General features: G+C 41.1%; 1 protein-coding gene across 6 annotated transcripts in view; it reads left to right on the top strand.

Annotated features, from left to right (window-relative positions):
* The first annotated feature begins 530 nt into the window (after window positions 1-530).
* The window catches only part of LOC148039994 (uncharacterized), a 47,997-nt gene continuing 34,803 nt past the window's right edge, over window positions 531-13,724 (top strand). For 2 of the 6 annotated variants that reach the window (XM_087695649.1, XM_087695670.1), the window contains exon 1: window positions 532-870. Coding sequence is in view for 2 of the 6 variants with exons in the window: in XM_087695670.1 (XP_087551796.1) it covers window positions 826-870 (45 nt within the window). In the remaining 4 variants the exon portion in view is untranslated. Of the gene's footprint in view, window positions 871-13,724 lie in introns of all 6 variants that reach the window. The other 4 variants (XM_087695643.1, XM_087695663.1, XM_087695654.1 and 1 more) reach the window with 3 other exon arrangements.

A 13,724-nucleotide genomic window follows, 5' to 3' on the forward strand; every position in this document is an offset into this window, starting at 1 on the left:
TTTGAGTTAAAGGTTTTTGTATCTACTATCAAAATTTTTTAAACACTATTCTCAATAGAACACGCTTCGTTGTATTTCTACTAGCGTACATGGAAAAAATGGTATTGATAACTAAATGGGAACTTGGGATGTGTCCTCTCTACCAAGGACCACAAGGGAGAACATCATGCATGTTGTAGGGGGGCTCGTTGTACCAACAGACTCTTGTGGTCAATCGCTTTCATTTGGATGGACACATTTGATCTCGACCTATTGTGGAGGTTAAGGATTTGTTGTAAAGTTGAAGTCATGTTGTATCATTAAAACTCAGCCTCGGCCAAAAAGGTTCTCATCCTTCCTCAAGCAGGCAACCTTTTCACTTCCTCATGAGACACTTGATTTTTCTTCATGACACTCTCTTTAGCTCGAGTGAGACCCCTTGTTCCGACCTTTCTTTATTACTGAAACACCTGGCTCGAAATTTCCTAATTGACAACCTTTTACTTGTGACTACCTTTGCAGTACCTATGTAGTATGAGTTTTGAAGCATCCTTTCCTTAAAAGTTTTGAGTCTCAATGGGAAGAGCTCCAAAGTATGGGACGAAGCCCTTCTTTCTTTTTGCATGCCCGAATCTACTCGGCAAACCCACCACCACTGATTTTTGAGCATTTTTAGATAATATGTAAAATATTTCTAGACTCTGGGATCAGTGATATTCCTCGTTATTTTTTCCAAAAATTGGAGCCCGTCTGGGTGCCCACAGAATCCATGAATAGGTCCTTCGTTTGAGAGAGAGCGGAAAGCTCTTTTATTGCAGGCAACAAGCTCTCAGCTGAAGTAAATCAATGGCTCCAGAAAATGGAAGCTACTCTGTGTGCAAACCTAGTAAGGTATCCTGTTTTTTTTCCTTCTATGTTCAAATTAATGACTGCAGAAAATGAATCTTTTGCATGCAGTTCATCAAGGGTATTCTGTTCTTTCTTCCTGCTTGCTTCTGGTGGTATGATTTTAGCATGCTAGAAACATAATCGAACACCATTGCTATGGCATGAGTGAATCTGCTGTAATGTTGACACAAAATCTACGTACAGAAAAATTGGAGACAAACTCTCTGCTTGTCTGGATTCATTTGGGTGTGCCTGTACTATCTTTCACTTCAGTTTCTTGTAGACCCTCAACCCTGTTTTTCATTACTCTTGGACAGCATCAATAATGAAATTCTATACATATGTCTATATGTATGGTTATTTTTTAATTTATAACCACGAAATGAAAATGAGAAATTGCAATAAACTGAGAAATTGCAAGGGGAAGTGCACACATGCTTTGGCCTAAATATATTGAAAAATGCAACAAAAATGTAAACATGACTAAGCCGAAATGGGTTGCTATGACAAACTGTTAAGCACTGCATTCAATATGGACTTGCATGTACTCCATCAGATTAAGCTTCACTTCAGCACAGAATTCGAGGTGTCTGCAAAATGAATCTACACTTCAGAAATACAGTCTACAAAATGAAGGTCTCTCAAAAGTCACGAGCCATGGTCAATACAAGAAATACAGAAGATATTTGGATTCACCTACACGCTTAATGTTGTGTCTTTTCCAGCTTGGGATGAGTGTTGAAATAACCACACGGTTCACTTTTTTCATGATTTTCTAGATGGCTTGGTGCACTGAGCTGCTCATCGCAGAAATGTGATTTAGCAGTGCTTTTATTTACCAAATCTGGAGCCACAAACAGTACTACTGGTTATTGACGGTTTAGGGTTTAATTGGCCTTTGCTGAAAGATGCTATGGCAGCTATATTGGTATTGCCTTGGTTACCCCGTAGTTTGAGGGTCACAAATTGCAACTGTGTATGCATGTTGTGGGATACTTTTTATAAAAGGCCTAATTGGTTGCATCTGAAATGTTTCAGAATGCATTCGAAACTAGCACTTTTCCTCGGATGGGGTGGTAAATAACTTTATTAAGCACTAATTACAGCAAGCATAAAATTCATGTAAACTGAAAATGCACGCTTTACCACTTAAATCTTGTACATATTGGACACCATGTTGGCCCCAAAATTAATACCCTTTGCGGTATTTCTTTATCTTGTATTGCAAATGAAAGGAGTACAATTGAGATCCTCTGATCTCCTCAACTAATCCAACCTCTAGTATGTGGAGATATTACCAAGGAAGCCTGAGCATGAATGGTAACTCTTGGCGATCACAAATCTCACGTATGCTTTAATGTCATATCCAATTTCACAAATCCAATCATCCTTGGGATGCCTTGGCTAAAGAAACACAACCCAGAAATTGATTGGGTTAAGCAAAAGATTACACATCGTGAAGATCAAGGATAGTCCGTATATCTAGAACCCTAAGCCCTTATACACACAACAAGGTAGGAACCGATCTACATGATATATCATATACCAACTCAAGAATTTAGTAAGGATGAGTTAGTCAAGCTATGAAGCTAGTATCAAGAATTCCAAGATGTCTTTAAAAAAAAGAATGCAGACCTCTTGCCCAAACATAGAGCATATGATTGTGCTATAGAACTCCACGAGGGGGCTCAACCACCTTTTGGACCCATCTGCAGGCTATCCCTTGATAAACTAGCTGAACTAGCTGAACTATACAAGAATATTGATGAAAACTTAGCTAAGGGGTTCATTAGGTACTCGAAGTCTCCTGTTGGAGCCCCAATTCTCTTCATGAAGAAAGACGGGTCACTTCGAATGTGTGTGGATTATCAAGGACTCAACAAGATAACAATCAATAATCGATACCCTTTGTTGTTGATACCAGAGCTCTTGGAATGCCTTGGAAAAGCCGAGATCTTCACATAGATTGATCTGCGAGGGGCTTATAATCTTATACCGATCAGAGAAGGAGACGAATGGAAGATAGCCTTGCGCACAAGGTATGGTCACTTTGAGTATATTGTTATGCCATTCGGTCTCAGCAATGGTCTTGCAGTGTTTCAACATATGATGAATGATATCTTTCGAGAGCATCTAGATGATTTTGTAGTTATATACTTGGATGATATCTTGATATTCTCAAAAGATCCAAAGGAGCATGAGCACGATGTAAAATTAGTTTTGGAAAAGCTCAGCGAAAAAAGACTATATGCAAAACTTAAGAAATGTTTTTTCCATTAGACAGAAGTGGAATTCTTGGGGTACAATGTCTCCTAGAGAGGAATCTTCATGGACCCCAAGAAGATCGAGACTATTCTTGATTGGTAGACATCCACATGTGTCCATGAGGTCGAATGTTTCTTTGGCTTTGCCAACTTCTACATGATATTTATCAAGGATTACTTAGTCACACCACTCACTAGACTCACAAGAAACTCAAAGTTCTCATGGATCCTAGAAGCTGAGAAGGCCTTTTAGACCCTGAAGACCGCTTTTACCACTGCCCCAATCCTAGTCCATTTAGATCCTACTAAGCCATTTTTCTTGGAGACCGATGCATCAGACTATGCCTTAGGAGCCATCTTGTCCCAGCATGGAGATGATGGTCATATGCGTCCAGTGGCATTCCACTCAAGGAAGTTCTCCCCTCTAGAGATAAATCATGAGATCCATGACAAAGAACTCCTTGCCACTGTAGATGCCTTTGATACTTGGCGTCATTATCCAGAGGGTGCGGCCCATAAAGTTATTGTCTATACAGATCACAAAAATCTAGAACACTTCATGATAACCCACATCCTCAATTGAAGACAATCCCGCTAGAGGAACTTCTTATTCAGGATTGACTTTGTCATCACCTATTGTCCAGTACGCCAACAATGCCAATCGGATGCTTTATCAAGAAGATTCTACCTGGCATCTAAGAAGGGAGTAGAAACTTTTGATCAACAACAAGCAATACTACTCAAGCTAGAGCACCTCTTGCTAGCAGCCATCTTGAGTTGTCACCAAGACGACTCTATCTTGATCGAGTTAATCCATGAAACCTTGCTGTATGATGATTTGGCCAACACTGTTAAGAGAAAAAATCAAGAGGAAAAAGAAAATAAAGTTTGTGAGTTTCAGGAAACTAATGGATCCTTATATTATAAGGATCTACTTTACATTCCTCCAGGAAAGCTGAGACTCCAAGTACTCCAATAACGCCATGACACCCCAACAGTAGGACACTTTGGAGTTAATAAGACCGTAGAGCTTATTTCAAGAGATTTTTGGTGGCCCTAGATGTGGGAAGAAGTTAAGGAATATATAAAATTATGTGATACGTGCAATAGGGCCAAGATACCTCGTCATAAACCACATGGCCTCCTGCAACCCTTGCCCATTTCTGTACGACCTTGGTCTTCTTTGTCCATGGATTTCATAACATATTTTCCCAAATCAGACAAATATGACTCCATTCTTGTTGTGGTAGATAGATTCATAAAAATGGCACATTTCATCCCTACTACCATAACCACACATCCGTAGCTACCGCTAGACTCTTTCTTAGATACAAATTACATGGACTCCTAGGTCATCAGCATCGGGGTCCCCAATTCATATCTAGTTTTTGGAACAGCCTTTGCAACCTCCTTGGAGTCCAAGTTAAGTTATCCACAGCCAATTATCTATAGTGATGGGTTAGGCACGAAGATCGAGACAGTAGGTGTTTCTTAGGCGCGGAGAGATAGAGAGAGTGAGAGAGAGCAGAGCAGAGAGTGAGCACGTTTGTAGGTACAATGACGAGTGTGTACCTTTAGGTTTTTAGATAGATATATATGTGTAAGTACAAGCGCTAAGGGTGTGTTCACATCGGAGCACATTTAAAGGCACGAGGCCTTTATTCCCAACAACCTCTAACCTAAAGGCAATGTGCCTTAAGAGGAGAAAAGAATCAGCTAGATCTAGGTATGCACAAAGCTGAAATACATACATCTATCCAACTCCCATCATTTGTTGGCAATGAGCAAACCACTCTGCTGGAAGACCCTTCGTGAGAAGGTCTGGAGGGTTATCATCTATATGTACTTTGACAAGCTCAATGCTCTTGCTATCAAGTACATCTCTAATGAAGTGGTACTTTACCTGTATGTGCTTTGTCTTTGCATGAAAGACAGGATTCCGTGCTAGCATGATAGCACTTTGACTATTACAATGGAGAACATGTAACTATGTGATGCCAAGCTCTCCCACTAGAGGTGAAAGCCATAAAGCCTTCTTGCATGCCTCAGTGGCAGCCACATACTCTGCCTCTGTAGTAGACAATGCAACACACTTTTGTAGCCTGGAGGTCCAAGAGAGTGCTCCTCCTGTGAAAGTAAACACATACTTAGAAGTGGACTTCTTGCAATCCGCATGACCAGCATATGCATCCGTAAAGCCAACAACAGATGCCTTTTGCTTCCCAAAGCAAATGCACAACTCCTTTGTGCCTTTGAGGTATCTCATAATATCTTTCACTGCATCCCAATGCTTCTTGCTAGGGGTTGCCATGTATCTGCTAACCACTCCCTCTGCAAAGGCAATGTCAGGACGCGTAGCAACCATAGTATACATCAAACTACCAACAGCTAAAGCATATGGTATCTTGGCCATTTCAGCCTTCTCATCATTAGATGTAGGGCTGTCCTTTGCATTGAGTTTCACATATGGAGGCAATGGAACCCCAATTGTTTTTCCCCCCTCCATATTGAAACGTTGCAAAACCTTGGAGATATACTCCTGCTGAGATAGAGTAAGCGTGTCGACCTATCTCTGAGTATTCGCATGCCAAGAATGTGATTTGCATCACCAAGATCCTTCATGTCAAAGCTGCCATGAAGACTTTGCTTCAGTGAGTTCAAGGCATGAGTATCCCTACCAGCAATCAGCATGCCATCAACATACAAAACCAAGATAATTAGGCTGCCATTTGCTGCCTTCTTGGTGTACAAGCAATGATCCACTTGACTTTTATGGAAACCTTGAGACTGCATAAATGTATCAAACTTATGATACCATTCTCTGGGTACTTGTTTCAGCCCATACAAACTCCTTTTGAGTTTCCATACCATCTTTTCTTTCCCTTTTTCCACAAACCCTTCAGGCTGTTGCATGTATATGTCTTCATGCAGATCATGTAAAAATGCAGTCTTTACATTCATTTGTATGAGTTCCATATCTTCAACTGCAACCAAGCCCAAAATGGTTCTCAATGTAGTCATCTTGACTATAGGAGAGAAAATCTCATCAAAGTCAATTCCATGCTCTTGCTTGTACCCCTTTGTAACCAATCTTGCTTTGGACTTTGGTGAGGAATCAGAAGTGACATTTATCTTGTAAACCCATTTGCATGGAAGTGTTTTCTGTCCTTTAGGCAACTGCACCAAGTTCCAAGTGCCATTTTTCTCAAGAGATTCCATTTCTGACAACATGGCTTTATACCATTTCTTGCTGTCCTGTCTGTCCATTGCTTCCTTGAAGCAAGATGGTTCACCACAGTTTGTCAACATGACATAATCAGCCACATTGTTTGCACCAGGAACAAATGTGTCAGGTTGTCTAGTAGCCCTAGATGATCTCCTAACCCAATGATCATTGTTTGCTGGCAGTTCTTGCAAATTTCCATTTTCAGCATGCTGTCCTAGCATTTCAGCTTGCAAATCAGCATTAATAGCTTGCTGTCCTGGCTGTTCCTGCACATGTAGTGGCTCATTATCATGGGCAATAGCTGGCTGATTATTTCCAGCATCATTTTCTGCATTTACAGGTTCATTTACAGCAGGTATTTGCTACTGTACAGTGGGCACATTTTGCTGTCCAAGAGGTATTTCTTCCCGGAATACAACCCTACGGACCTCCTCAGTCTTTTCGGGCTATTTATGCATGCGATCTTCTTGGAAGATAACATCATTGCTGTGTACTATTTTCCTTTTCTTGGGATCCCATAATCTATACCCCATTTCACCCTCGTCACCATATCCTAGGAAAATACATTTACAGGATTTTGGCTCAAGTTTGCTGCGTTTTTCTTTACGAATGTGCACAAGAGCCTCGCATCCAAACACTTTCAGGTGAGCATATGAAGGTGGCTTGCCCGACCACGCTTCTTAGGGAACTCCCCATCCCTCCCCCAAAAGACTTGTTTGGTGACCGATTAATTAAGTGAACGGCTGTCATAACAGCCTCTGGTAATGCAGCATGAGACAGCATCGTATGGACCTTTTCCTGTATAGTCCGATTCATACGCTTTGCAACTCCATTTTGGGGTGGATTATGAGAGGCAGTGAGCTCCCTCTTTATCCCTTTGTTGTCAAAAAATGCCTGAAAGGCCTTGGACACATATTCCCCACCATATCAGAGCGAAGACACTTGAGTGTCTTATCTATTTGATTTTCAGCCAATGCCAATAATTTTTTAAATTTGTCAAGTACTTCATCCTTGCTACGAATAGGGTAAACCCATACCTTCCGTGTAGCATCATCGACAAAGGTGACAAAATATTTCTTTCCCTCTAAAGATAATCCTGGCATCTGACATACATCTGAATGTACTACATAGAGACAGGGAACGCCCGTTCCGGCACATAGAAACGGATTAACGCGTTCCGAGGGGTTTGAGCCGAGGAAACGTTGGCGAAACGTTCCAGCCCGTTTCCTGACCCGTTCCCTCCCCTGTCTGATGACCCAGAAGAAGACGATGAAGCCTCAAGAAAATAGTCCCAATCGGTGAGCACGAGTCCTTTTTTTCACCTCCCAGCCTTGCCTAGTATGTTGCTGGCCAGACCATCGTGATCCGATTGCCAGCCGTCAAACCTTGGTGAGTCCTACTATTCTTGGACTCTCTTTATTTCTAGGCTCCCCTTAAACCCGTTCGGGCGCCCAAGAGCCCGGACGGTCATCCTCGTGGGTGTTCCCCTTGATTTACCTTAATGTCACATTAAATGTCACTTTAATGTTTGTGACCTTAATGTCACATTAAATATCACTTTAATGTCACATTTCCTTCCCCTTAAGAATCGGTTTCGTCTTCGAAAACGATACTTGGAAGGTCTAACTGTAAATCGGGAAACCTTTTCTTTAAAGTACTTACTCGCTCCCATGTTGAGCTTTCTTCTGAATAATCTTTCCACTTAACCAAACATTCTTGATAAATAGTATTCCTCGTTCGTCTATTACGAACATTTAATATTCTTTCTGGTTCATGTGGATTAGATTGGTCATTGAATAGCTCCTCAATGTCATCATTTAAGATTAGATTATCCAAATCACCCAGCTTCTTCCCTAATTTACTTACATGAAAAACTGGATGTATTTTACTACCAGTAGGTAGTTGGAGCTTGTAAGCCAATTCTCCCACCTTTTTAAGTATTATGAAAGGACCACAATACCTTGGTGAAAGCTTTGGACATTGTCCCTTTTTCATAGTTTTAGTTTGTTCAGGCACCTTAAGATAGACCAATTCTCCTTCTTCAAAGGAGATGTCTCTTCGGTGAGGATCTGCATATGCTCTAGTTCGATTTTGAGCCTTTTTAATATTTTCTTGAGCAAATTTTAACATACTATTCATATCCTCCAAAAAGTCTTTAGCTGCCTGAACCTTTTCCTTATGCAGTCCTACTGCAAAAGGAGCTCTGGGCTGAAACCCATACATTAACATAAATGGACTATATCCAGTGGAAGAGTGCTTGGCACTATTATATGCAAACTTTGCTATCGGTAGATACTCTTCCCAATTAGTTTGCCTTTTACTTACATATGCCCTAAGCATATCTTCAAGAATTTGGTTAACCCTTTCAGTTTGCCTATCAGTTTGCGGATGATCCGCCGTACTCATGCTAAGTTTAGTATCCAATTTCCTAAATACCGCACGCCAAAATTGGGTATCAAATTTTCTATCCCGATCAGAAACTATATTTGCCGGAAGGCCATACAATCGGTATATGTTCTCTACGAACAATCTAGCCAATTCTGGTGTTTTAACATTAGTTGAAGTTGGAATGAACCTAGCCATTTTGGTTAACCTATCCATAATCACCCACACAGAGTCGTGCCCCCTCTGTGTTCTGGGTAAAGCAACAATAAAATCCATGGAGATACTCTCCCATTTTCTCGAAGAAATTTCTAGTGGATGGAGAAGTCCTCCCATTTTCAATCTTTCAGCTTTATTAACCTGGCATTTATTACATTTGACCACATAGTCAAGGACGTGCTTATTCATTCCAGGCCAATAGAACTGCCTTTTAATAAGACTATAAGTCTTATTAACTCCTGGATGTCCCGTGCTAGGGGTATCATGACACTCAAAGAGTATCTGGCGCCTTATTTCTATATCTTTCGGGACACATACCCTACCCTTGTAGAGTAAATAACCATTATCAATGATAAAATTCTTTCACTTGAATCCAGTTTGAGCAACCCCTGATGCTCCATTTCCTTGTTGAACATCCTCAGATATTCCTTCCTCATTGAAGCACTTTCATTTGGATCTCCATTTTTTATTGCTTCCCATATGTTGGAATATGCCGGATCAACCTGGCATTTCCCTTTTAAAGATTCAAGCAAGTTGGAAGTGAACTGAGTAAAACTCAATTCATTAATGATGGGCATTCTGCTGAGTGCATCAGCTACTATATTATACTTTCCTTTTCTATATCTTATCTCATAGTCTAACTCTTGGAGGAGTTCGGCCCATCTAGCTTTACGCCCGTGTAAATCCGGTTGATCATTAAGCCACTTAATGCTTTCATGATCCGATAAAATTAAAAGTTTGGCACCATACAGATAGTGCCTCCATTTCTTCATTGCATGTACTATTGCATACAGCTCCCTTTCATAAACAGAATAATTCTGTTTTGCACGATCTAATTTCTTGCTTTCAAAAGCAATTGGTCGACCTTCTTGCAATAAGACCGTGCCTATCGCCTTATCACTGGCATCAGCTTCAACCACAAACGGTTTATTGGGATCCACAATTAATAATACTGGAGCTGTAGCAATAGCTACCTTAAGTTTTTGAAAACTTTCATTTTGGTCTGTTCCCCAATTAAAACTTTTTTCTTTCCCTTTAAGTTGGTCTGTCATTGGAACAACTATTTTGGCATAATCTCGAATGAATCTACGATAAAATCCAGATAAACCTAGGAAGATCTGCAGCTCTTCCAGGTTCCTTGGGGGTGGCCATTCAATAATTGCCCTTACTTTTTCTGGATCCATGTTGATTCCCTCTTTCGAGATAATATGCCCCAAATATTTGACCTCTTGTGCAAAGAATTCACATTTAGTTTTCTTCGCATAAAGGGAATGTGTTCTTAACAGTTGGAATACTAATTGTAAGTGTTCCAAATGTTCTTATCTTAATTTACTAAAGATCAAGATATCATCCAAGAAGACTACTACAAAATGTCCTAGATAGGGCCGTAAAACACTATTCATCAGCTTCATAAAGGTAGCTGGTGCATTAATGAGGCCAAAAGGCATCACCAAAAAATCATAATGCCCGTATCTAGTACGAAAATGCTGTCTTGGGAACATCTTGTGCCTTAATTCTTACTTGGTGATAGCCTGATCTTAAATCTATCTTTGTGAAGAATTTTGCTCCTTGCAATTGATCAAAAAGATCTTCCATTCTGGGCATAGGAAATTTATTCTTCACCGTTATTTTATTAAGTGCTCTATAGTCAACACAAAGTCGCATAGAACCATCTTTTTTCTTTACCAATAAAATTGGTGAGGCCCAAGGTGAATTACTGGGTTGTATAAACCCTTTATCAAGGTAATCCTTAATTTGTCTTTCCACTTCTTGATGCTGTGTTTCACTTAACGTATACGGTGGTTTAGAAATAGGGTGTGTATCCTGATTTATGTTAATTGGGTGATTTATATCACCCCTATCTGGTGGAAGGCCACTTGGTAAATCAGAAGGAAACACATCTTTAAAATCATCTAACAAACTACTTAATTCATTATTAACATTCAACTCACAAACATAAGAAAATTGTTACTTTATATTACAGAAAGTAAAAGTGTTTTGTACAGGAAGAGACCATAACATATATACCTCACAAACTTCCTTCTTTATCAGCTTCTGAACTTCAGTAGAACACAGCAAAGGATTATCAGATACTTCATGTTCACCTTGAATGACAAAAGTCTTACCATCCCTTTCAAATTCCAGTGTATTATGGTGATAACTACGTTTTAAGGATGGTTCCAATCCCCATAGCCACTCCCTCCCTAGAGCAATATAAGCTCTTTCCATGTTCATAATTTGGAAATCAAGTTTATCTTTATATCCTTGAATCTCAATTTCCAAATTGGATACCATTGTATCCCATATTTTATTGTCTTGGCCTTGCATCATACGAACAACATATTGATGCCCACTCTTTTGTTGGGGAACTTTCAATTTTTTGACGAGTGCATAATTTATAAAATTATGTGTGGCAGAGTCATCAATCATGACTCTAACCCTCTTTCCAGCTATCAATCCATGTACTCTAAGTAAATCATGCGGCCCAAAAGTAGGCTGCCACATAGAAGTTGACATACAACACTTATGTTGTACATCCATGTGCAAGACCTCTAAAGATTTGTACTTTTCATGCCTCTTTAATTCTAAGGTCTGCACTACATGGATTTGTTTTTCTTTTCCCATGCCCTTGTCCTTATCCTTTCCTTTGTCTTCCCCCTTTTTCTTTTGAGGGCAATTCCAAGCAGCATGGTTAGGGGATAGGCAATTGAAACACAACTTTTCTTTTTTGGCCTTATCAAAGTCATCAGGACTTAACTTTGGCCTCACATATGGTTTCTTTTCAAAAGGTTGTTTTTTACCCTTAAAGAATGGGCCAGCCGTCAAACCTTGGTGAGTCCTACTATTCTTGGACTCTCTTTATTTCTAGGCTCCCCTTAACCCCGTTCGGGCGCCTAAGAGCCCAGACGGTCATCCTCGTGCGTGTTCCCCTTGATTTACCTTAATGTCACATTAAATGTCACTTTAATGTTTGTGACCTTAATGTCACATTAAATATCACTTTAATGTCACATTAATGTCACACTCCCGTTCCAATCCGTTCCCTGGCCGTTCCAGGGCCGTTCCCTGTTTGGAAGGGCCGTTCCAGCACAAGAGTTTTTTTTTAATTTTTAACTTTTAAGTTTTAACTTTATTGGAGTAGGCGTTTCGCCTCGACTGCCTGTCTGTTGTCCGCGACGACTGCCTGTTTGTTGCCCGCGCTGTCGCCCGTTTCGCGCACTCCCGTCGACTGCGGCTTTTCGACTACTCTCCCGCTCGCTTGCGTCGACTGCTCCCGCTTGCCTGCGCCGATTGCACTCCCACCGAGTACCTGGTCCGCCCACTCCGCCTGCCCTACCGACTGTCCCGCCGACTATCTCGATTGCCCCGCCTGCCCCCACTGCCTACTCCCACCTGCTCTTGGGACTCCTCTACCTCTTTCGCCTGCCTGGCCCGCCTCTCTTGCCTGGCGTGACTCCTCCCCGCGATCAGGTGAAGTCTCGAGGATCATTATCTCGATTCTCCCCCAAATTTGGGGCATTTTGGGTCAGACGTCAGTTGTTGGTAGTTGCCCCAAAATTTGGGCCTTTCTCAAGGATTGGATTTTGGAATTTGGGACTTAAATTTGGCTGCAATGTCCCCAAATTTGGGGCATTGGGATCCATCATCCCGGGATCTAAAGAGCCCCCAAATTTGGGGCATTTTAAATCAGTCATTGTCCCAAATTTGGGAGCTGAAAATGCGTCAAATTTTGGGGCATTTTCAGCAAGGAATTGCAGGCTGGAATGCCCCAAAATTGGGGCATTTTGAGTCAGTCATTGCCCCAAGTTTGGGAGCTGAAAATACTCCAAATTTTGGGGCATTTTCAGCAAGGGAATGCAGGCTAGAATGCCCCAAATTTGTGGCATTTTCAGTAAAAGGAATGCAGGCTGAAGTAGCACCAAAGTTCTGGTGTTTTTAGCATTGCTAAAAATTTAACACACACATGTTGAAATTTTGACTGCAAATTTCTGCAATTTTATTGAACTTTACTGATTATTTGTCACTTTTATATAGATGGCAGCATTGACATCTATGGGATCTTCATCATCCTCAGCAGGTACTTCGTCAACAACTGGACGAAGTCGAAGCACTACTTGGTCATGGTGGGATGAGGTAGATGCAGGGGTGCCATTGAGAGGTGGAGGGGCTCGCCCTTGGAAATGCAAACTTTGGCCTTATGCTCGCACTAGTGGGGCTGATAAAGGGAGAGGCCATCTTCTACATGAGGAGGGGAAAGAGGTGCGTTTTTGCACCAATGTATCAATTGAGAAAAGGCAGGAGTTACTTGACTGCATAGCCACATCTATGGGGAATTCACATGCCAGGAGGACGCCAAATATAGCAGTGGATCCAACAACATGGACTCCAAGACCAGCAGGGCATGGTACTTCATGCAGAAGACCACCAGGATTAGTGGCTACGCAGCCTTCTCGTGGGCCATCAATGGCAACAGGTCGTGGTGCTAAACAGAGTTCATTGCACACTTCATGGGAACCAAAGAAAAAAGAGGAAACAGATGCAGCAGTGGCACGCTTTTTTTACCATGACCATATTGCATTCAAATCAGCCAGGTCACCTTATTTTTTAAATATGGTGACAAAGATTGCAGAGTATGGACCCACATATAAGCCCCCTTCATCAGAAACTATCAGGACTACATTGCTTCAAAAGGAGAAAGTAGCCATAGAGATTGCAACAGCAAATATTCGCAATCAATGGGCAAGAAATGGAGTGACATTGATAGC

This window comes from Lygodium microphyllum, chromosome 2, assembly GCF_053477565.2.
Source record: "Lygodium microphyllum isolate KBCC chromosome 2, Lygodium_microphyllum_v1.1.10, whole genome shotgun sequence".
Lineage (NCBI taxonomy): Eukaryota > Viridiplantae > Streptophyta > Polypodiopsida > Schizaeales > Lygodiaceae > Lygodium > Lygodium microphyllum.